The 23623-nt window shown below is 40.8% G+C and overlaps 2 protein-coding genes across 2 annotated transcripts in view; one reads left to right on the top strand and one right to left on the bottom strand.

Moving 5' to 3' along the window:
* Nucleotides 1-773: 773 nt before the first annotated feature.
* Nucleotides 774-8387, top strand: pccb (propionyl-CoA carboxylase subunit beta). Its single transcript, XM_006798735.3, has 15 exons — nucleotides 774-1034; nucleotides 1579-1698; nucleotides 1772-1840; nucleotides 1933-1989; nucleotides 2118-2231; nucleotides 2444-2554; nucleotides 2738-2846; nucleotides 5609-5729; nucleotides 5808-5889; nucleotides 5981-6104; nucleotides 6194-6301; nucleotides 6510-6610; nucleotides 7245-7343; nucleotides 7437-7536; nucleotides 7640-8387. The coding sequence occupies exons 1-15, from the start codon at nucleotides 789-791 to the stop codon at nucleotides 7759-7761; spliced, it is 1683 nt and encodes a 560-aa protein (XP_006798798.2). The 5' UTR covers nucleotides 774-788; the 3' UTR covers nucleotides 7762-8387.
* Nucleotides 8388-9420: 1033 nt separating this feature from the next.
* The window catches only part of stag1a (STAG1 cohesin complex component a), a 40891-nt gene continuing 26688 nt past the window's right edge, over nucleotides 9421-23623 (bottom strand). Inside the window, exons 2-32 of the mRNA XM_006798734.3 lie at nucleotides 23116-23311; nucleotides 22511-22631; nucleotides 22138-22293; nucleotides 21888-21984; nucleotides 21725-21801; nucleotides 21281-21485; nucleotides 20782-20933; nucleotides 20552-20625; nucleotides 20336-20459; nucleotides 20063-20161; nucleotides 19820-19899; nucleotides 19307-19414; nucleotides 19101-19215; nucleotides 18851-18968; nucleotides 18511-18614; nucleotides 17081-17173; nucleotides 16449-16742; nucleotides 16281-16351; nucleotides 15836-16004; nucleotides 15298-15390; nucleotides 14954-15128; nucleotides 14682-14821; nucleotides 14233-14334; nucleotides 13973-14121; nucleotides 13377-13505; nucleotides 12860-13062; nucleotides 12576-12744; nucleotides 12368-12484; nucleotides 12117-12231; nucleotides 11936-12016; nucleotides 9421-10941 (exon numbers count right to left, since the gene is read on the bottom strand). Of these exons, the coding sequence (XP_006798797.1) occupies nucleotides 10918-10941; nucleotides 11936-12016; nucleotides 12117-12231; nucleotides 12368-12484; nucleotides 12576-12744; nucleotides 12860-13062; nucleotides 13377-13505; nucleotides 13973-14121; nucleotides 14233-14334; nucleotides 14682-14821; nucleotides 14954-15128; nucleotides 15298-15390; nucleotides 15836-16004; nucleotides 16281-16351; nucleotides 16449-16742; nucleotides 17081-17173; nucleotides 18511-18614; nucleotides 18851-18968; nucleotides 19101-19215; nucleotides 19307-19414; nucleotides 19820-19899; nucleotides 20063-20161; nucleotides 20336-20459; nucleotides 20552-20625; nucleotides 20782-20933; nucleotides 21281-21485; nucleotides 21725-21801; nucleotides 21888-21984; nucleotides 22138-22293; nucleotides 22511-22631; nucleotides 23116-23144 (3783 nt within the window). The 5' untranslated portion in view covers nucleotides 23145-23311 and the 3' untranslated portion in view covers nucleotides 9421-10917. The remainder of the gene's footprint in view (nucleotides 10942-11935; nucleotides 12017-12116; nucleotides 12232-12367; nucleotides 12485-12575; nucleotides 12745-12859; nucleotides 13063-13376; nucleotides 13506-13972; nucleotides 14122-14232; nucleotides 14335-14681; nucleotides 14822-14953; nucleotides 15129-15297; nucleotides 15391-15835; nucleotides 16005-16280; nucleotides 16352-16448; nucleotides 16743-17080; nucleotides 17174-18510; nucleotides 18615-18850; nucleotides 18969-19100; nucleotides 19216-19306; nucleotides 19415-19819; nucleotides 19900-20062; nucleotides 20162-20335; nucleotides 20460-20551; nucleotides 20626-20781; nucleotides 20934-21280; nucleotides 21486-21724; nucleotides 21802-21887; nucleotides 21985-22137; nucleotides 22294-22510; nucleotides 22632-23115; nucleotides 23312-23623) is intronic.

Genomic DNA, 23623 nt, shown 5'->3' with positions numbered 1-23623 from the left:
ACCCTCAGCAGAGCCTTCATCTCTACCACAGAGAAGCTCCCATGCCACACAATAATGCAGAAGAGCAGGACACTCTCTCCCACACATCTATAGCAAGAGGACATTTGTAAGTCTATTGCAGGGCTGATGCACATCCACAACTACAGCCAGTTCAGAATCACCAGCTGAGCTAGCATGCCTCTTTTTGAACTGGAGTTGGAGGCTTGCAGAGTCACTCAGACATGCAAACTACAGACAAAGGCCCCTTTGTGTTAAAGAATCATTTAAATTAAATGATGGAATTACTGAGTTATATTCCAGATGTTATTGTAACACATCTCAGGAGTATTTGAAGGCTTCGGCACATCTTAAGATAAAACCTCATTTGTTTGGGGTGATATAAAGGCAAAAAGCAAGAATTGTGCTATTTACAAGTATAGCTCGATGGTTTCAGTCTTCCCTGATTCTAGTGCATAGTTCAGAACTATATAGATTCTACTGGCCTAGTGTTTTGATACTGACAGATGGCTCCTAAGAATTTAGTGAAATACATAAGAAAAGTGTAGCAGATCGTTTGTTAGTATGCACTATATCCCCTGACAGTTCTATTGAAGTAAACGGATATAACAAACAGCAAGTAAGATGTGAAAAAACAAACATGTTTTACATAAAATTAAGCTCAGAAAGGGGTTTTTCTCCCTCTTTATTGATCGTCTCCCGAGCCACACTCCATTCCACTTGGTGGCGCCCCAACGCTGGCTTGTCAACAGACATTAAACACTAAAGAAGAAGAGCTTACAAGCACAGCAATGATGGCGGCCATCAGTGTTGCTCGAAGCAGTTGCGGACTGATAAATGGTTTGAAGGTGTCCTTAAGGAGCGTGGCGCGAGTAAAATATGGCGCAGTATCGGTAACAGTACCGCAGACGAGTTTGCATCGGTCGTGCCGCTGGTACTCCGTCAGCCACCTGTCCGTTAAAGAGAGGATTGACCAGAAGCGAGAGGCGGCACTGCAAGGGGGAGGTCAGCAAAGGATAGAGGCACAACATAAAAGGGTAAAATCAGCTATCGCAGACCGAGGCTGTTATTTTTTATATATTAACACATATTTCTTTTAATTGTATAATATCATATGCTTCAAATTCATTGGCAGCCAGGAGGTTGGTGTTTTAAATGTCAGGCTCAGGGGCTTGTTTGTTTTGCTGGTCTCTCTCACACCTCTTAAACAAAAGTTTATTATTATCATTGTTATTATTTGTTTTAGCCCTGAAAGGGTTAATTTTATTTAAACAACAAACTTCCCAATAACAAATGTTTTTAAGGTATATGTAATGATTTATTTTATGAGATTGGGATAAACTTCTGACAATTAAACAGCTCACAAACTGGTAAGGGATTAAATAATAAGACCAGACAAATTAGGGAAGTAAACTCCTATAAAGAGGCAGCTTTGCTTATGGTATGCAACACTTAAAACATTGATCTAAAGCAATCAGACATTTCAAAACCATCGCTTTTGCAGTGTGGCAGGCAAACTTTCTGATGGGTGACATATCTGATGCATGGCTGTAATAAATTTACCATTGTGATGCGGTCCAGGGTAAGCTGACAGCCAGGGAGCGAGTGCAACTACTGCTTGACCCTGAATCCTTTGTAGAGACGGACATGTTTGCGGAACACCGTTGCGCCGACTTCGGCATGGAGCAGGACAGAAACAAGGTAACAGGGCGTGCAGCCTGTTTCTTATTTTGCGACATTTTCAGTGAATTTTGATCATTTTTTTCTCTCATAGTTCCCCGGTGACAGCGTTGTGACAGGCCGAGGTAGAATCAATGGCAGGCTCGTTTATGTTTTCAGTCAGGTACAGTGTTCATTCATTGTACAGAAAACCTACATGTGGCGACTCGATTTTATGTGACATTCTCTTTGTCTTGCACTCTGTGTTTTTTGCAGGACTTCACAGTTTTTGGCGGAAGTCTGTCTGGAGCTCACGCACAGAAGATATGTAAGGTATACAGATGTTTCACAGTAACATTAAACATTGTGCTTATCAGCTGTGAGCAAGTTAGCATCTATATGGGTGTGTTTGTCTTTGGTCATTTCCTCATTTGATGTGCCACTTCTAAATCTGTGGTCAGATCATGGACCAGGCCATGACGGTCGGGGCTCCGGTAATCGGGCTGAACGACTCTGGAGGAGCTCGGATCCAGGAAGGAGTGGAATCTCTGGCTGGATATGCAGATATATTCCTGGTATTTCATTTATATATTTTTGTGCAGACCTTTTCATGTAAATCAATTTAAAATGTCAAGTTTTGCACCTGACGATTTTTTGAGCTCAGAAGCTTGAAGCCCTACATTCTTTTCGGTTTAACATTCCACGTAAATGGCGGGAGTCATGTCCGTAAACTCATCATCAACAGCTGGTGTCGTATTTCTGACACTGTACGTGTTCTTGTTTCCAGAGGAACGTGATGGCTTCAGGAGTCATCCCTCAGATCTCCCTCATCATGGGTCCGTGTGCAGGAGGAGCCGTGTACTCTCCTGCTCTCACAGATTTCACCTTCATGGTTAAGGTATGTAGCTGACACAGTAAAATCCACTGTAGGTAAAATATTAGTTTTATGCTATTTAAGCTGCAAGAAATATAAAAAAGTCCTGAAATATTTCCAAACTGGCACGCAAATGCTATTTTGTGTTTAGAGAAGAGATGCATTCAATTCCAATAAGCACAGAAACATTTGTGTTTGTGTGTTTAGGACACGTCATACCTGTTCATCACAGGGCCTGATGTTGTCAAGTCTGTCACCAATGAAGATGTGACTCAGGAGGAGCTTGGTGGAGCCAAAACTCATACCACCGTGTCCGGTCAGACTCTTTTTTTTTTTTTTTTTTTTTTTTTTTAGATGTGTGGATGTTGAAGAGTTTTGTAAACTAAGCTGTAGCAATCACTGGTGCTTTACCAGTACTGGCTTTAGGTTTGTCACATTTACCAGTCTGAGCCGGTCTTGAGCCACCCTTCATTTCCACCTTCGGGGCGATCGTGGCTCAAGAGTTGGGAGTTCGCCTTGTCAGGGCTCGCAAAATCGCTAGCCCGACGCTAGCGATTTTTCCAGTCGGGCTACCAAAATCTATCCCTGCCCTGCCCGTCGGGCTATCATAGGAAGGAAAAATATATGTCAATGCTTTTGCATTCTTTCAGAAATGTAGCTGGGTAATTATGTCATTGGCATCGGTGAGCCACTGTCAATATGTGACATATTGAAATCGCGTTTGAATTTGCTTTGTTTTTTGCTTTCACTTTGCAATCCCTGAACTGTGTGTAGAGAGCGACAGCACTGATTGGTGAGTCACAATAATTTGCGCATCAGTTCCTCTGACATCGTCTTATCAATCGTTAGCTTACTATGCAAACATGACAAGTGAAATCTCCCGCAGCAAGCTTAAACATGTGAGAGGTTGATCGTGCAGAGATTCGCTGAGCGTTATGTGAGTGCGTGTGTAAAAGCAGCAGGATATATATTTTAGGTCTGCTGAGCCAAATAAGACAGGTCAGGGTGAAGAAGTGACAGCCAAAGAAAAGCTTACCACAAAACGGAAAAGTTATGACAAATCAGACTATAAGGTAAAAAGAAAGTGCAGCTTTATGGACAAAAGAATTTCTGTGGCTGCAACATGACGAGCTAAATAATAACCAGGGGTGCACATGAGTGGTCCGCAGGTGCGCATTCGCTGTCAAAATAAAAAAGATAAGAAGTTGCAACGCGTGTTTGCGTACATAAGATTTTCTGGAGGAGGACAGACATTTGTTTAGAACTCTTAAAGATGTCGAAGAAGCAAGCTTCTTTAAGGTGGTGTTCCTCCACCTCCAAAGAAATGTCAGAAGGAGTGCGAACCACAAAACAAGCGCGTATTCTCGGAAAAGTGGTTGCAGGAGGTGAGCTGGCTTCAAACAAATGATGAACGCACAGAGATGTGGTGCAGAATGTGCCGTGAAAATCCCACTCTAGCGGACAAAAACAGTGCCTTTTATATGGACGCAAACCCGCGTTGCAACTTCTTATCTGGTGCGCGTCTTTTATTTTGACAGCGAATGCCGGGTGTGTTGTGTTGTTCATAGAAATTTCTGTTTAATTAGAACCAAGTATTTGAGTTGATGATTGTAATTTTTATACAATGTTGTAATTTGTGTTTCAACAATTTTTTGATTAATGTTTTGTTTCCGTTACAGTATAATATTGTAATGGAAACAAAACAGGAAACAAAACATCAATCACAAAATTGCTCTCTTTTTTATTCGGGCTACTTAAATTTATTTTGGGCTACCAAAAACTGAAGAGTCCCTGCCCGAAGGGCTACCAGGGATGTTGAAATTTTGCGAGCCCTGCTTGTGATCGGAAGGTTGCCGGTTCGAGCCCCGGCTTGGACAGTCTCGGTCGTTGTGTCCTTGGGAAAGACACTTCACCCGTTGCCTACTGGCGGGTGGTCAGAGGGCCCGGTGGCGCCAGTGTCCGGCAGCCTCGCCTCTGTCAGTGCGCCCCAGGGTGGCTGTGGCTACAACGTAGCTTGCCATCACCAGTGTGTGAATGTTTGTGTGAATGGGTGGATGACTGGATGTGTAAAGCGCTTTGGGGTGCTTAGGGTCCTTTATGTTTTTCTTCCAAAGGGCTAGGCTTTCTTTATATCGGTTTAAAGTGGTCGTGAGCAGTAGTTTTCCAGGATTTCTTTAGACATCGGCTGCTTTTTCTCTCATTTTCAGTCCTGACTTTTTTAAGAGAATTTTTTAAGCACTTTGGCATGCATAAAATTGTATGTTTTGCACTAAGAAGTGATTCCCAAAAACTGAATAAGTGTAGAACAAAACAAGAAATAACAGGCCTAAAAACTATTTGCTGCAATTAAACTGTATGTGAAAGTCATTAAGAAATTGGAAAAAAGAGACCTGACACAGTTTACAGCCATCTGTAAAACACAGTGGAGGATCTTTTGTGGTTTGGGGATGAATTTCAGCCAGTGGGTTTGGAGATTCTGTCTGAATTGATGGAATTATGAACACAGAAAAGGAATGTAGTTCATGATGGATCCATCGTACATGACCATCTGGAAAGCATCTGATTGGCATGAACTTCATTTTTTAGCACAACGGTGATCCCTGCCAATTCAATAAAAGCATACCTAAATAGAAAAACACACAATGGAATCTGGACCTCAACCTTATTAAAGCAGTATGGGAGAATGTTGACAGAGAATTGAACAAAAAGCTGCCAACATCCAAAGAAGAGCTTTGAATGTCCTTCAGGAATTCTGAAGACTACTTAAAGAAACCTTACTTAAGTTTATACTGTGTTGAAAAACAAAGGTAGTCATACCAAATATTGACTTTCAGGCTTGTTAGAATTGTGCAAACCTGCTTTTGCTTTATGCAGTTTGTTTTCATTCTTGTTTGCATGTTTCTTTGGCCTATTTTCCCAGCACAATATACAGAAATGAGGGGTGGTTTAAGACTTTTTCACAGCATCTTTTTAAATCTGTTTAGCAAATGAAATCTAATGAAGGATTACTGCTCAAGTCAAGATGTTGAACTCATCTGAGAGAAACTCTCGTTAAAATGTCTTATTGCTTTTTCGTAGGTGTGGCTCACCGTGCTTTTGAGAATGATATTGAGGCTTTGCTCAACCTGCGAGAGTTTTTCAACTTCCTGCCACTTAGCAATCAGGATCCCGCACCTATCAGGGAGTCCCATGACTCTAGGTAGGCAGTAACCTTTGCCCTCATTGAACTAATCACAAATCCCCTCCTTTTTTGTCTGATGTCTCATTCGTTTTTCAGCGACCGTCTGGTACCATCATTGGACAACATCGTCCCTTTAGAGTCAACTAAAGCCTACGACATGTTGGACATAATTCATGCAGTATGCGCACAAACATACACCTTCTAACATGTACCACAACATCTCATTTCCTTTTTGTGTGTGTTTAAAAAAAGTTCTTTTTCTTAATCAGATAGTAGATGAGAGGGAATTCTTTGAGATCATGCCCAACTACGCCAAAAACATTGTGGTGGGATTTGCCCGTATGAATGGACGCACTGTGGGCATTGTGGGTAATCAGCCCAAAGTAGCTTCAGGTAAGAAAAATATGTGAATAGCTAGCAGTTAAAATAAAATAAAAAACCTCAATCCATTCAGTCCATTTTGTACTTGTCTTGTTTGTCAGGCTGTTTGGACATCAACTCCTCAGTGAAGGGAGCCCGATTTGTTCGCTTCTGTGATGCTTTCAACATTCCCATCATCACGTTTGTGGACGTGCCAGGCTTCCTGCCAGGTATTCTTGGATAATATCCTCATGCATGTACACACAGGCTGCAGTTATGTGCAGGGCATGTTTGTCATGCTGAAGTTCATGATTTAATCTGTTTAGTTTAACGACCAGTGGTTCTCTGGTGAGTTGGATGAGACTGAACAGACCACCTGTAGAAAATCTGATAGTCTGAACCCCTATCCAATAGAACTGCTGTGTTTTCTCTCAACAGGCACAGCTCAGGAGTACGGAGGCATCATCCGACACGGAGCCAAACTGCTTTTTGCTTTTGCAGAGGCCACAGTCCCAAAAATAACCATCATTACCAGAAAGGTGTGTGAGGTTTCTCTTGCACATCTGGCTCAGCTGTTTGTTGTATAATGCCCTGCCTACAAAAAGCACCTCCAAGTTCAGTGAAATGAAACTGCCACGTTGAACTGCGAGCAGTGATGATAACTCAACACCCCAGTGTTTCTTTCAGAATAAAAGCCTCTGTAATAATTTCACTGGTAAATGGCAAATGGCCTGTATTTGTATAACGCTTTTACTAGTCCCGCCTAGGGACCTCAAAGCGCTTTACACACCCATTCACACACTGGTGGAGGCAAGCTACAGTTGTAGCCACAGCTGCCCTGGGGCAGACTGACAGAAGCGAGGCTGCCATATCGCGCCATCGGCCCTTCTGGCCAACACCAGTAGGTGGTAGGTGAAGTGTCTTGCCCAAGGACACAACGACCGAGACTATCCGAGCCGGGGCTCGAACTGGCAACCTTCCGATTACAAGACGAACTCCCAACTCTTGAGCCACGATCGCCCACTGGAATCTTTTGTCTGAATCAGCTACAAAAAAACAAACAGTTAACTTAGCATTTTATCAGTTTTGATTCTTTTACATCTGCATTCATTAACTGTCTGAAATGCTGCTTGTTGCTGAATTAATCCTTTTATTTTGGTCTTTGCATCCCAGGCGTACGGAGGAGCCTATGATGTGATGAGCTCAAAACACTTGAGAGGAGACGTGAACTACGCCTGGCCTACAGCTGAGGTCGCCGTCATGGGTGCCAAGGTACACATTACCTCTAGGTTTTTTGTTTGTCCCTTTCTCTCCTTTCTCTCCTCTCCTTTATTTTTACAGTTTTAATTTCTTTTTTTTCCTCAGGGTGCCGTTCAGATTATCTTCAGAGGAAAGGAGAACCAGACAGAAGCAGAGGCTGAATACGTGGAGAAGTTTGCTAACCCTTTCCCAGCTGCTGTCAGAGGTAAATCTGCTTTTTTTTTTTTTGACTGTTCCTGCTCTTTATCTGCTGACAGTGTATACGCCAACAAACCGAGTACATCTTTATCCGACTGTGCTTGTTTTAGGTTTTGTGGATGACATCATCGAGCCAGCGACAACTCGCAAAATGATCTGCCAAGATTTAGAGGTGCTAGCCAGCAAGAAGCAGGTCAACCCCTGGAAGAAGCACGCCAACATTCCTCTGTGAAAATGTTCTCCACACTAACACTATGGAAAGGCATTTGTATTGACTTTTACATTTCAAATGAAATGGGGGTTTTTGCAGACAGCAGATCAGCAAACTCAGTTTTCACTGTTTTCTCTCACCCACCTTTAACGGTACCTCGTGACATTGGGAGCCTGTCTATTAGATTTAGTTTACCACTCCACTGAAAGCAGCAAGTGAAGATCACTCCTGAAGTGTAATTGATTTTATATTTGGAGGAAATACTAGAGCACTCGCAACAAAATCAGGATGTGTATCTTTACTACTTTATAGTTTATATTAAATCCCTAAAAACATCTGAAATAAATGACCCCGTAGTCACACACAGCGGTCATATTGGCAACTACTGTTGATATGGCTATCTAAGAGGCCAGAGATTTAGTGTTAGCAGCAAATGCAAACATACTAAAGTTTGTTATCATGTGCAATGTTTTCAGAGTTGTTCATATACTATATATCAGTTTTTTACAGTTCGGTGCTTTCAAAAAGCACCTAAAGCATTTGATGTCCTCCATTTAGGTCAAGGAGACGTCCTTACCAACAGGAACTGTGCCTTTTCTCTGTGGCAGGCTCTGTACTGTCATCTGTAAAATAAATCATGGCCTCAATATTCTGCGTGTTTATTCATTTTCTTTGTTTTAAAAGTCATGATTGCCAGAGACGCTGGATCATATCTGGTGGAATCTCAGACATTCTTTTAAGTGTGCATGATCAGATTCCAGCTCCCACAATAGACACACAATGGGATGGAGCTGGTGTAGTGTCATAGTTTAAGGGTAAATGGTCATAGCTGAACCGGTCACAGTTTTCAACGACTTAAAGGGCATAAGGTCTGAGGGCCAGCCTGTGTACAAAATTGATGAACTACACTTCTTAATCGATACATTTTTGACTTTTTTTAAATTTAATTTAGTTTCAGTTTCCATAGTCAACTTTGTGTGTCCATCAATACCTCATCAGGCAAACTATAACATTTTTACTAAACTATCAAATACTAAAATTAAGGATATGGGTTAGCTAAAATATTTTAAATCTAATTTTAGTTAACTATAACCTTGCTCTTGGTCACCGTTCTGGCTTTGGCCTCTGTGTTCCAGTGAATCTTAGCGTTTCAGCTTGCCAAAGCATTATGGACAATTCTATCCTTCCAACTTTGTGTAGACAGTTTGAGGAGACACATTTTCTATTGTAGCATGACTGCAACCTACTAAACAAAGCAGGGTCCATAAAGGCATAGTTGGATGAGTCTGCATGTGGAAGAACCGGACTGACCCATACAGAGCTCTGACCTCAACCCCCATCAAACACCTTCAGCTTGAACTAGAATGGATACTGTCAGCCAGGACGTCTCGTCTAACATCCAGGTCCGACCTCAGAAATGCTCTTCTAGATGAATGGGCAAAAAAGTCATGCGTAGGTGGCTTAAGACTGTTGTCTATATATTGTACCTTCGGTTAATGTGTGCCTATTCAGAACACCTATAACATAGAACATATAAAACTAGGACTCTGACAAAGGCCTAATATATTCAATAATCTAAAAAAAAAAAACCCCCGAAATCCATATTGTGGTTTTAAGGAAGGTTAACTGTTCATTCTAGCTGTATCTGACAACAACAGACACCAGCCCATGAATTGATTACAGATTTTATTTTATTAAAAAGAATTTAGGTTCACAGAAAAAAAAACAAACAAACAGGCTTTTACAGTATTTTGGGGCAAATGATGTCAACTGCACTGCAGAAAAGATCCAATTGTCTTTGATTTTTACAGGACTGCAAACCAGCCAGTGAATAAAGGTTGTAAATATTGAACTGTGGGGGTGGAGGCATGAACACATTCAAAACACATTCAAACAAATCTGTCATACATAAAGATCCATCACTGCACTGGATATGAACAACAAGTCTTCCATCTTCTGAGTCCGTTAACACTGATTGCAGGTAGCAAAATGTTTTCACCTGTAAAATGAACAAACTGAAGAGTGATAGTGAACTGCGAAACGATTGCAATCAGACCTACAGCGCTTGGAAGCTGGTATCATCGGTATCCGTTGGATATGACTTACAGGTGTGGAGGGGAGGGGCTAGAATATACTTTTTAGTATGTAGGCCACAATTTGGCAACAAACAAGGTACATATTCAAGAAAAAGCTGTACAAACATCAGACAAAAACAAAAACACACTTGATTTAAAACTTTAGTACTAAAGCTACAGAATTGAAAATATGTCTTCTTTTTTTTTTCTTTTTTTTAATTAGTTCAAAAAGCCGTTATTTAGGGGTTGGAGGGTTGTGTGTGCAGAAGATTTGAGGAGGTGTGGATTCTCTCCGTCGTCGGTCAGATGTGCATCTCCACTGTTAAATAACACAACTCTCTCTTTGCTTTGACACCACATGCACACACGGCAGCTGCATCACTCGATCCTCCAGGTCGGTGTACAGCTGTCGACCTCTGTGTGCACATTCCACTGCCTAACCGAGGTCACCACCAACACTTCACACGCATATCACGCACCAGCACCAACACATACGACGACTCAGAGATGGCAGAGAGAGGAGACGGGGCAGTGGGTGGTATTAAGAGCGAAGATATAGAACATTTAGTTGGATTTAAGATGGGGTGAAGTGCAACACCAAAAGAGGGGGGTGGGGGCTGTACAGAGTGTTACGCTGCAGACTGGGAGCCGAAGCAAACAACTGTACATGTGTGTAACGGGGGGAGGCGAGGGGGGAGGGCTGTAAAAACTGCGAGTACTCGTCGGCCGGCTGCAGGATTATGCAGCCAGAGCGCCATCAGAGGTACTGCTAACAAGTGCTAAACCAACAGGCTGAAGAGGAAGAGGAGGAAGAATACAAGCAGGACAAGGCTCTTGAATAGTTCAGACTACACTGTGGATCCTCCGATCCGCCTGACTGAAGAGGGCGGATCCTCGCCTCCAGGTGAGATCCTGCAGTTTCAGAAGATCCTCTTGAAAAGCATCCTTCCATCATGTCTTACAGAGAAAGAAAAGTACTTCAAAAATGATTTTTTTTTCTTCATCTTACGAGTCTTGATTGGCAGGTGATCTGGGCTAAACCTTCCTCTTCCGTTTACTCCTGATTAGCATCCTGATCTTAGGATCTTTTCCAGTTTCCAGATCAGAACATGGGCATGCTGAATCCCTGGAACAATGAAGATGAGAAAGTCAGAAAACCTTCCCCTCCCAAAAAAAGAAGAAGAAAAAGTACATGCTCTATATAAAAAGTGCGGCAGTGTTTGCTATTTTGCTACTGAACTGGGACTTGGGACTTTAAAATCTCACCTTTATGTCTGTACTGTGAAAAAGCCAAAATGCTTTCAGAATAACTTAATTAATTTTTAATCAGTGAAACTGAATTTGATGCTTAAAATTGTTGGTTTGCTTAGCCATTTCTAAGATCAAAAGTTCTTAATTACCACGAGAATTAACTAAAATACACTTTGATGCCAGAATTTTGGTAAAAATATTCCAAATGTGAACAGGTGTTATTGTTCCAATGGCAACTTTTCAGAAACTATCCATCCCACTTTAATCAAATTGTGCTGATTGATGAAATGCATCTATTTGACCTCTACTCTGGTTTTGGATTTGACCTTCTTAGAAGCAGGAACTGAAATCCACTGGTGCAAATTTACAGTACTTATTTTTAAAAAAAATACTAAAATAATACTTTTCATTATTAAATAGTCTGTTTGTGGAACATCTATAAGTGAAACCTGCATGTCTATATGTCATAATATTGTGTGTGCATTGTTAGATTGAAAGCACATGTGTAGGAGAAAAAGCCCTTGTTTGAATTAGTGAAACTACATTAAAAACTTTAAGTGCTCAGCTAAAGTAAAAAAAATAAGTAACCATAAACAGATGACATAGAAGACATAAGCTTTTAATCTGTGATTAATACACATGAGTGTAACGTATGAAAAAATTATATATCTTGGAAATGTTAGATCAGATATATTTTAAACAGAAGCTGAAATTTGTTAAAGAAAGGACTTCTTTAAATCAGTTTTTCTGTGCTTTTGAATGCTTCATTTCTCCTCTTATCCTAATTACCTATAGTCTAACTTATTACTACTTTATTTTTATTTTGTTCAGTTTTCTTTTCAATATTTAGTTGGCAAATCATCACTCACCGACTCGTCTTCAATCATCGCTGCAGAGTCAAAGAAGTCCGGTCTTAATTCTGCTCTTTCACGTCTGTTCCTTGAAGGTGGCTGTAAAAGGTCAAATATTTTGTAAGAAGCCATGTCAGAACCAGAACGATAAAAAAACCCTGAAACCTCGTACCAACTAAATGAATAGTTTATAACTGACCAGGTCGATCACCATGGTGTCTTCAAACTCCTCGTTCATATCCTCCAGTTGGCCCCGCGATGACATCATCACATCTTCAAAGATTGGCTCTGCGTCATCCTCCATCAGCCCACGCCTGAAAGGGAATGCCAGGTTACGATATTTTGGTTACTGTGACTTTTAGGGTGGATAAAGGTTTGGACAGAATTTGTGTTTCCACTTTTACCCAACATCTTAACACTACGCTTACTGTTTATGAGCAAAAAACTTACACAGTCTGCCGGACGCCCTGATTGCTGCGAGACTTGATGTAGTTCATGCCTGTTCGGTCCTTCCTATTCACCTCTTCTATCTTCTGCTGGCCAAGCCATGACATCTGCATCTGAGGACTGAGGACAAACGAAGGCACATGTCCATTAGTTCTGCTGCTGTCTTGTAACTTTAAAAACTGGGCTAACGTTTCTATGTGCATGAACCCACTTGTGTACGAAATCATTCTCTGATCCTGGCTCTGAGTCTGGGTCAGGCATGTGCTCTGCTGGTCTGTTCTCTCTGAGGACTGTTGAGGTGAGCTGAGGAGTCTGAAGTGCCCCGGGTGTCTGCAGGGTGTCATTGCGCATCATCCACGAGCCCTCTACGCTACTCTCCTCTGAATATGAAGCAAACAGAGTAATTTCAGTTTCAGTAAGTGTCTCATCTCCTTTAAGAGATAAAGTTCAGTTAAGCCACCCCAATAAAATGGGTAATCCTTCATCTCTGCTCACCCTCAATACGTTTCTTGTGGAGTGGCGGTCGACCCTTCTTGCTGCGGACTGAACCGGTCTTGCTGCTTGAGCCTGACGTAACAGACATGTGGTCCTCGTCTCCTCCTGTCAGCAGGCTGTTTCTGTAGGAAATCAGCGGCAGCCACACGTCCTCCCGACGCTCTGACATCGACTCTGACATGAACTTCTCCAGGTACGAGTGGCTGTGGAGGCAGCAGCATTTTATAGCATTATCCTTTTTCTTTGTAAGTAATAAAACATGGCCTGGAGTGTTAGTAGCGTCATAGTGTGGTTTGCACTGTTGCCTAACAAGCAAAAGATTGCTGGTTTCATCCCGGAAGGAGACACAAATCCCGTTGGGGTTTTGTCAGGAAGGCCATCCAACATAAAAACTGTGCCCAATCAAACATGTGGAGCTACCAGCTGTGGTGACTCCCTTGTGAATAATGGAGCAGGGGAACATAGGTATATAAAAGCTGGAGTATTAGCTGATGATAAATTGGATAGAAGTACTTACACTGTCTTTTTGTCCTGGCGGATTAATTTCGAGGAGAATTCACTCAGGACTTCCAGGAAGGCCAAGTTTATAGGAGGAAACTCTGGTCCTCGAGGATTCTGGTACTTAAATGCAAACTCTATTCCATCCCTGACACAATGGAAAGACAACAGAGAGGAGAAACAATGAGAGATGGCAATAAAGAAAGCAACACAAAGTCACACGAGTACTACAACTTTACAAACAGTTAGTGTATATAACAAAGACTCCTTTAACCTCAATCTACCGTTATTAATTATTAACGGTGTATTTTTTGTACTAACTTAATTCATGTAACTTTAAAAGCAAATAAAAACTTGTGTCTGCTTTATGCTTCCTATGTGATTCTAAAACTGGTCGGTAAAAGTTTACTTAACATTTTGCTCCCAGGCTTGAATAAGTTGTTAAATTATTTAATTTCACATCCTGAACATGCAAGAATTAACCAAAATCCTGCATCAATTATTGGCATTTCAATGTAAAGACAAATTGGAATCATTCATACTCTTTTAATTTATGCTAAAAGCATCAATCTACAGCTTCCGTTTACAGAGACACCACAGCGCTCGTGATCTCACTTGTGTAGCGTGGCGACAGCCTCTCTGGTCTTGATCTGATCCAGGCCAAAGGTGAGGGCAAAGCGCCGGGCGAGCTCCTTGATGCCGCTCACGTGAGAAGACGTTCGGTCCAGGTTGGGACCCTGATCTTGCAGCAGCTCATTGAACAGCTGCAACGCACATATGAGTGCATAGGAGTTAGTGGGTATGCACAGGAGAGCACTCGTAACTTTAAGAGTACACAGAAGGAAGCTGTGAAAAAAGCACCATCACTGTCTCACCTGCTGCAGACTGAGGATGAGTGTCTTGGCACAGAGGATTTTGTCCGTCTGTCTGGTTTTACTGAGAGTCTCCTTGATGATGTCGCCATAGTCATTATAATACTGAGGCAGAGAAACGAAACTGTTAATTCGCCCAAGTTGTCTGAATTAATGCACTGAATCTCATATCACACCTAGATTTGCATCAAAGGTAAATTTAGGTGAATTAAAACCATTTTTTTTTTCAATTCCACAGTAAATCAGCTCCATTGTTGTCTCAGAAGTAGCGACATTTATATCATAACGCTAACATTAACATAACAGTGTCAGAGCGAAACACAGATATTGTTACTTGCACTGAAATTCTTGTGATGGCTTTTTATCTCACCATATTTGTTTTTTTCCAAAATTTTCTCTCTTTTAAACTATCAGCTGTTTATTATTTTTCAGCACGCATGCTACACACAAACCTTCATATAGTGTTTGAAGATGTCAGCAGCAGCAGGCATGTCTACAATGTCGTAGATGATGAGTTTACAGAAAGCTGCAAGCAGGTTTCTCCTCTTATGGAGAGCCTCGATCTTGTTGGCTTCATCCTCCTCATCTCCCTCTGCAGGCACAAAGACAGTAGTGGACAACAATGACAAAGCTCCCTACCTTCTCTCAACCTTTAGTAACAGTTAAAATCTTCTTGGATCTGAAACAGAAACCACAACATGATCCGATCTAACGTCTCTCTCACCCATGCTCTGGCTCTCATCATCCTGGTCGATGAAGACGTGGTCTAAGACGAAGTTTAGCAGCTCATTTTGCAGAGTGCTGTCTGGGTTAAACACCAGTGGCTGAAGGCCCTCTCTGCCACCAGAAATCAGCTGGTGACTGAAGATCATCAACAGGTCACAGAGAAGCATGAATGCCTAAACAAGAAACAGCAATATTGTCACAGCTTGACCAAAGAGTCTTTATTTCAAAAAACAAAATAATGATATGTAGAGATAACAGAAAACATGCATCCTTTACACAAATCGAGAGACAACGTTGATTTCAAAGCTCTTCTGTTACTCGTGACACAATAGCATCTGTTACCTGCTCTTTAACCGGTGTGTTGACATTGGACAGGCACTGCTGACACACTGCCAGGAAAGACTTGACCACTCTCCTGAGAGCCACCAGGTCATCCTGCACACAGGGAGCATCACACAGACATTGATAATCAGCCAAAATAATGAGTACTTTAGCAAGAGTCACTAATGATAGTCAGGCTAGCTGTCTTTGTCATCCTATCAGTATAAATGAAGGAATATTATAAATAATAATTCAGCAACACTTTTGATGTTTTTAACCATGTTTCAGATAAGTTATATCCTATAATGGGAGCTGAAGTCTTGGTAAGGTGTTTAAGTGTTAAATGAGACAGATTTGGGGTGAGTCCCAGACTGAGGACTGGGGCTGTCTGACAGTGAGATGGATTTCTACACTAAGCTACCCCGCTCTGCAGAAATACAGATAAGCTCTTGTCCCTCTGGGCCACTGATGCTCAGACATGGCAGCATTCACTCTGAGCCACTGACCAATGATAAAGCTAAACTCTGAGTGCGGTCTGTTGGTGAGGCCGGTTGAGCACCTTGCTGGGAACCCCCTCTGTGATCTTGACCAGCTGCCACAGGATGGAGTAGTGGGAGCACTGCAGGGCTTGGACAGCTATCTGCTCTGGCATGGAGCCCTGCTCGATGCCCGCTTTCAGCAGCCGGTAGCAATTCCCAAACAAATCCCATCGTGTCAAATCATGGGCACTGAAGGAGAAAACGAGGAGAGCAGACACTAAAATGATCACATTTATTCGGTGAAAAATTTGTTACAAAACACTGAATGAATGAATGAATGAATGAATGAATGAATGAATAATAATTCTTACAATACAAAAATGCGAACTAAATGTCTCCCTACAGATTTACACAAACCTTATCTGGTATGCTAAGCTAATAATTTCAGATTCTGTAATGATTGTCAGCCAAAGTGACCAATGATAATAATCCATATTTTTATCTTGAAACAGCTGCAGATCATACTTGTGGAAGGCTGTGAGTCGCTTGAGTGTAGATAACACGTTGTAGATATCGTCATCGTCTGCCTCCTCAGCCTGCAATAACCAACATCTGTTAGTATACAAGACTCAAATTGGCACAAATAGTGCCCGGTTTCTAATAGTCTACCCAGCCAGCTACTTTGCCTGATACCTCTTGCAGCAGCTCTTCGACCGAGTGTGCAAAACGATCGGTCATCTCGTCAATAAGCTGTGATCGGGCAATGTCCACACGGTTCATGATGGTGTACTCTTCAGAGCAGAGGATGCTATATGTCTTGCTGCAGGCCTCAAGCACATCGGCCTCTATGTGCTTCTCCACAACCAGACGGATCTGCTTTAATAAGGCGTCCAAGTGCTTCTCCATACGCCCAGCGCTGTACACGTCCAGGTCAAAGTACTGGGGGATTTGCAGCAGGTTGGCTACCTTCTCCGAGTCTGCCTGGTACTTTGGGCAAAGTAGCAGAGAGATGAGAATTAAATAAAGATGACAAAAAAATGATAGTGTATGAGGGAAAAAAGTTACAAAACTAGCACAGAAGGACTAAAACGGGAAAGAAAGACCCATCTATCAGCATGCAACGCTTGGCTTCTGTTTCTCAGTGAAATAGTGAGTGACATTTTACACATATAGCCAGCAGACTTGAGAGATTGAGGGCGCAAAGTATTCAGCAGCAATTCTCACAAGCAGATCATTTATTTTGACAAACTGATCGGTCTTCTAGCCAAGTCATTTATCACTGGTCTCTCCCTTGATGGCCATGGGCAAGCTAAGAAAAGCCTTACCTTGGACAACAGCATGGGTAAAGCCATGATGAAGTGCTCTGTCAGTTTGTTCTTATCATCTATCTGGGTCTTCCTCTCCTTTGCTGTCAGCACCTGGACAAATAAATAAATAAATAAATAAATAAATATATATATATATATATATATATATATATATACATATATATATATATATATATATACACATATATATATATACACATATACACATATATATATATACACATATACATATATATATATATATATATATATATATATATATATATATATATATATATATATATATATATACATATATATATATATACATATATATATATACACATATACATATATATATACACATATACATATATATATACACATATACATATATATATACACATATACATATATATATACACATATACATATATATATATATATATATATATATATATATATATATATATATATATATATATATATATACACACACACACAAACACACCCACACACATCAATGATTCTTTTGTTGGGACCAAAAGAATCACTTTCCCCTCTTTATATGACCAAAAAAGGTATTAATAAGTAGGAAAATTCTTGCTATTTCTGTGTTTAACAACATAACGTATTCAAGAAGTTCTCTGTCTTGCTAAAATTATTTGCTGTAGTTTTATGCACATAATTACATATTTAAAAAAAATCTGAAAAAGTGAAGAACAACAAAAGTTCAATACAACAGAATCAAAAGTACAGATGAGCATATTAACACAGACTCTGGTAAATAAGGTGGCTGCTTTTACACTTAAGTATAATACATCATCACATTTCAGATCACAGTGAATTCCCCTTCAACATGCCCACTTGGCAGGTACAGTCATGTGAAAAAGCAGGTTTTTACTGGACTCCATACAGTCCTGTGAAACCCTAAGTTCACTTTGTGATACAAAAGCTTGTAGAAACACTTTTAGCAGCTGTAATTTGAAGTAATCATTTTCTGTGTCTTTACGATCTTTATTCAGTTCATTAACGTTTGCAGGTATTTCTTTATGCACAGCTTTCTTGAGATCCTGCCACAGGATTTCATTCAAGTTGAGGTGTAGACGTCTTTACATATTGTGTTGCAATCTTTGGAATCTCTCTGAGATTTGCACGCTGTGACCTTGGGATGAATTTTCTGGAATGTCCAATCCTGGGAGGACTGCACACACACCTCATATTCTCCAGACCAGCAAACTACCAGATGTTCAGCTTTTATAGATGTGCTCAAACTTGCTGATGACCCATTAATCAAGTGCATCTGATTAATAGCACCTGGCTCATACTCTCCCCGTTAACTCATATGGAAGCAGTAAAGGTTATCACATGACTGTATAAGGTTTCATCTGCAACATCCAAAGTGAATACTCTGTTTCTGGGGTATGATATGTGTATACTTTACACACCCGTTTGCCAGTGCCTCTGCCAACAGGTGGGTGTGCCTCTGCTGCCTGTCGGATGGTGCACACCATCAGCTCGATCAGCGCACTCTCCTGCCTGTCAGACAACACTACAGGGAAAAACAGAAGACGTTTGAGCAGAGGAGAGACAAAGACACAGGAAACAAAAGAGAAACCGAATGACAGCAAAGGTCGGAAACAGAGAAAAGGATTAAGGGAGCGAAGAGTTTCAGAGAACAAGATTTTATTACATCATCTCGTCTCTCTGGTTCTCAGCGGTTGTATTTTATTTGATTCAGCTTCTCCCAAAGGAAATAAGATCAGTGTGAAATACTGTGTGCCTTACTCTCTTCTCCCTGTACGGGCTCCTCCAGCAGCAGTTCAGTCATACACTCCCAGTCTTTCAGCAACTCTTGAGAGCTTTCCCACAGAGAGTCGACAAGGTAAGCTGCATGCTCGTGGAGCTACACACAAAATCACATTGAAAGAGACTTCAAACTGCAGGCATCATTCTGGAACTACTTTGTGTTTGTGAGTGCCCAACATCTAAAACACACACGGTATGCTGATAAGATGTGTGTTTTCATGAGCGTTACCTCACTCTCCAAAAAGAACAGCACTAGCATACGGATGAGATTCCCATTGGGACTGCTCCTCCCTCTGCGTTTAGCCAGCGCTTCTTCTGCTTGCGGGTCATGGCGACTGAATAATCTGACAGCGAGTGAGAAACAAACAGAATAAGAGTTTTACAAATGGAAGACTAACAATGTTATTACACCATAAATGCCCTAATTAGACTCACTTTCTGTGAAGAAACTCTCCAGCAGCAACAGCGACCGGCCGGTGAGCAGAGTACACCAGGTGGTACACATTCTCACAGTCCTCGTTGGACAAAGCATCTTCACTGCCCCTGCAGCAGACAATTTGCACACAGGTTAATCAAGTTTAAATCAATCAGAGCTGGTTGTAAGAACAATATTAAACACTTGAAATAACTGAAAACGCCCAGAGGATGAAAGCAATAATTAAAAATTAACAAAATATTGCATATAAAAAGAAGTCAAGGGAAATAGCAATCAAAAACTATTAAACTAGTTCACAGTAAACTACCCAATCTATTTGTGAGTGTGACTGAGATCATCTCCTCAGCTAAAGTAACCCAGGAACTGAGTGTTCAGTACATGATAATCCTCATTTTAAGCATGTGATGATAGCCAAAATATAATCTTATGATAAAATGCTGACCAGAATCGAAAAAGAAAAGAGTTTCATATGTAGGCATGCAAAAATACAGAGAAAGATCAAAGCTACTCACTGCAGAATGAGTGTGACCAATCTAATGGCCTCTACAGCCACGTCATACTCCTTATCCAGTGTCATTGATACTATTCGGTCCTGCCAAAACAGATAAAGTTGAGCAGAGAAACAACTGCAGAGAACTAGAATAAATAAGGAGAAACAAAAGAGAATTCAGAAAACTAAAAAAAAAATCGAAACACTGCCCATGTCTACTGTGGAGTTGCATGAAAGCAGCCTCAGTTCTCGCTGCTAGCGTTACCTTGAAGCGGTTAGTGAAAAGCTCTAGTTTGGGGAACAGTTCTCGGTTTGTGTACAGGTTCTGCAGAGCCTTCAGGCACTTCAGACGCACTTCTCCTTGCTAGAAAAAAAAAAGAAATTGGTTCAAGCTGTTCAAACATCTTAAATAAAATCCTGCTGTGGTGGACTACACATCTACCATTCTGTATCTGTGAAAATATCATTCATCCCCTTGCATTAAATCCAGTGGTAAATATCAGCCAAGGGTTGTACAAAAACTCCTAAATTTGCTTACTCTATCATGTAGAGTCCAACCAACATATTTTAGGTAACTATCATTAAGAAATGCGTCGCTGTACATCTTCATCCACACGCCGATTTCCTCAATACAGATGGCCCGAATTTCAGCGATCGCATCCCTAGAAAGTGAGAAAAACAGAATCACCAAAAATACAAAAAATCCTATTCTTAAATCCTCATCAGTAAGGAAGGTGACATTTAGAGTGTGTACCTGTAACGATGCACAAAGATGCCCTTGAAGATGGAGTTCATCATGTTCTCTATTTCATCTTGGTTTTCCTGGAGCTGTACAAGAAAAACTCAAAGTTAAAGACAGTGCTGAAACTGAAAAGGACATTTTCAAACACTCGGATTTACAGCTAAGTAGTACCACACAACCACCTATGATAATCTGAGACACTTAAAAAGTAGATTCTTCTGTGATATCGAACCCAAACCCACCTCCTTCCTCTTCTGTAGCAGCAGTTCCAGCTTCTCGTTGGCACGTTTGCCAGCTATCTTGTTCCTCTCAGCCTCGTACTGTCTCTGGGTGTTGTCCTGGTGAATGCTCAGGTTCAGCGCTACATTTACCAGTGCTGTCATCAGCTTCATTGCTATGGAGAGATAACAGCATTCAAAACCTTTAGACATTTCGTCCTGGGAAATACACTTTCAATCTACCTAACAAAAGTGTGCACAAGTCCAGATTAAGCTGTGCAAAGTCAAGCAGCAGAAAGTTAATAAATAACTGTTAGCACAAGACACAAAACAGACCTAGACGCAGCAAATTATTAGTTGTTTTTCTGTCTTTATCACCACAACGAGCTTATTTTGATCAGTGCTAAGCAAATGTAATTATTATTATCTCCCACTGTAATATTACTTGTGTTATCAGCCCATGTGGAGGTATATCTGGAACAATTACTGCTTGCAGTTCAAACAAATATCATGTTGTTGGTACCCGCTAACGTGGACGTGTGCCTGAAGGCTCGCACTTGAGAGTCAGACAGTCCAGTGAGGAGGGAGATCACAGTGTCCATCATGTACTCGTCATAGATGATGCTATACTGACACTGACGGATCAAAACGCTGATAAATTCGCAGAAGTTGTAACGGAACTTTTTCCACATAGGTCCTGGCATGGTGAGAGGATAATCCCCACTATCCTGTTGAAAAAAACAAAAACAAATAACAGACAGATTACAGTTATTTTAACTTCTTGTTCTTTGTTTTTTTTTGCTCAACTCAAACACGATACAACAATAAACTGATTTGAGCTGTCAGTTCGATATCATCAAATTTGTCCACACGTCTTCAACAGAGTGTAATATATGTGCATAACTAAATAATACAGCAATGCACGCTCACAACTATTTCATTTCTGCTTATTTTAGCAGATAATTACCTCATCAAACTCCTCGGTCATCTTACGGATGATCTCTGCATTCTGCATGTTCCTGAACATCTCAATCCTCACGGTGCCTGGTTACAACCAAAAACAGCAGATTTGGTAGATTTGTCTATAATGCATGCACACAGGATGACAGATTTAGGTAAAACACGCCTACCTTTGCAACCTGAGCACTGGATGAAAAAATTGATCAGGTCTAGCAGCGCCAAGTCTCTGTCCTGTTTATATGACTCAATCCACTCATCCACTACTGACTGTATACAAAAAATAATAATCAAATGACAAAGACAGTGAGAAACATAAATTTACAAAGCTTCAAACAGATGTAATACATTATAATATCTGATTACATACTTAAATATTTTATTTACACTGATGCTTATGAAATCAAACCTGTGTTCACCGACCTGCATGGCACTCTTTCCCAATTTGACCACTTCAAATAGAGTGACTGGGTCTCCCCCATCTCCGTTATGTTGAGCCACACCGTTGGCTTTCCCTCGCCCTCTGGCCACACTCATAGTCTTGTCTGTCGGCGACTTCCGTGGCTTCTTATTGGATGTCTGAAATCAGGGAAATGTCAGTTAGGAAGTTTGTCAAGAAACCGTTGTATGTACACCCATCCCCAAACACAGACTTGCACACAATGGGAAATATAACAGCTTCTTCCTACACCACCCATCACACACTTCAAAACCACCAGACACAATCAGAGACATGCATTGTCTGTTAACCAGATTTTTTTCCACAACTTTCCCCTTTCTTAACAAACTCTTGTACCGGTGCTTGTTTGCCGGGTCTCCCTCTCTTCTTTTTTCCTTTCATCTCTGGATCTTCCATCTCACTTATGCTCATACTTATTCCCACAGTGTCTGTTGCCCCAGACTCATTGGATGAGTCCCTGAAAGAGCAAATCACAAATGCATTTCATTCATTAGCGTTTAATGATTGTATTCATTAGCCAAATTAAATATTCAATTCCACTGACAGGCAAACAAATGAATTGGGTGAGTTAAAAACAAACAAAAAAACCCCCAAAACACTAACGTACTTGTCACTTTGAGTTTAGAACACTATAAAGGTCAAACAAAAACATGTCTTCCCAAAGATCGTTTTAAAGTAGCATCCAGTCCTACAAATATCTTTCATCAGCTACAGCAAACAAACCTATAAGGCCAAATGTGATAAAACATGGAATCTAAAAGAAATCATTATTCGCTTCCAGGCCAGGTAGCCTAAAAAATCTAAAACAATTACTCATGTATTCTTTTAAATTAGCCTGATTCTGGATGAGTGGACGATGAATGGATAAAATAACCAATTAAAAAAACAAATTTAATGCCAGATTGTTGCCAAACTGACAGTTGCCCTTTATAAAAACTCACTGCAGGACAGGGAGCTCTGAGGTGATCATCCTGGTCAGTAGGGGGACTGATGACCCGTGCAATTCTTCTTATGGGTCTCTTCAGGTGTGAAGGAGGTGGTACAATATGACAAAACTGGTTGGAGGGAAGGGGGGGTGATCTGGAAGGTCAGAGAGGAGAGGCTCCAGGACGGACTGAAGTTAACTTTCTTCAGCTCCTGAAAAGAAACAGAGAAAGAAAGATTTATTATGATTATAGTTATAATACAGATTTGACAACCTGTTAACCAGTAACAGCCATTAATGACAGACATTCTGGTGTAGATATACAAATACATATATGCAACATTCAGGCATTATTCAAGGGTAGCTCTCACATTATTGATGAGGTCCTAAAGTGATTGCCTCATTCAGTTATGATTCATTAAATAGAACCGGGATCTAAATGGTTTGAATATTAAATCACTGAATACTTTTATGAGATGTCTAAGTGTTCATTGTCCAAAGAGAGTCGACTATAAAATGTCACT

Source organism: Neolamprologus brichardi, chromosome 19, assembly GCF_056152115.1.
Source record: "Neolamprologus brichardi isolate AB-2024 chromosome 19, ASM5615211v1, whole genome shotgun sequence".
NCBI classification, from domain to species: Eukaryota; Metazoa; Chordata; class Actinopteri; order Cichliformes; family Cichlidae; genus Neolamprologus; species Neolamprologus brichardi.
Note: the sequence above shows the minus strand (reverse complement) of the source record. Positions and strands in the feature narration are given on the sequence as shown.

Bases quoted from the DNA above. Each gene is read 5' to 3' on its own strand.
- pccb (XM_006798735.3), top strand. From the start codon at position 789: ATGATGGCGGCCATCAGTGTTGCTCGAAGCAGTTGCGGACTGATAAAT. The intron at 1,841-1,932 runs GTACAGTGTTCA...TGTTTTTTGCAG, and splicing joins TCGTTTATGTTTTCAGTCAG to GACTTCACAGTTTTTGGCGG. The intron at 2,847-5,608 runs GTCAGACTCTTT...GCTTTTTCGTAG, and splicing joins AACTCATACCACCGTGTCCG to GTGTGGCTCACCGTGCTTTT.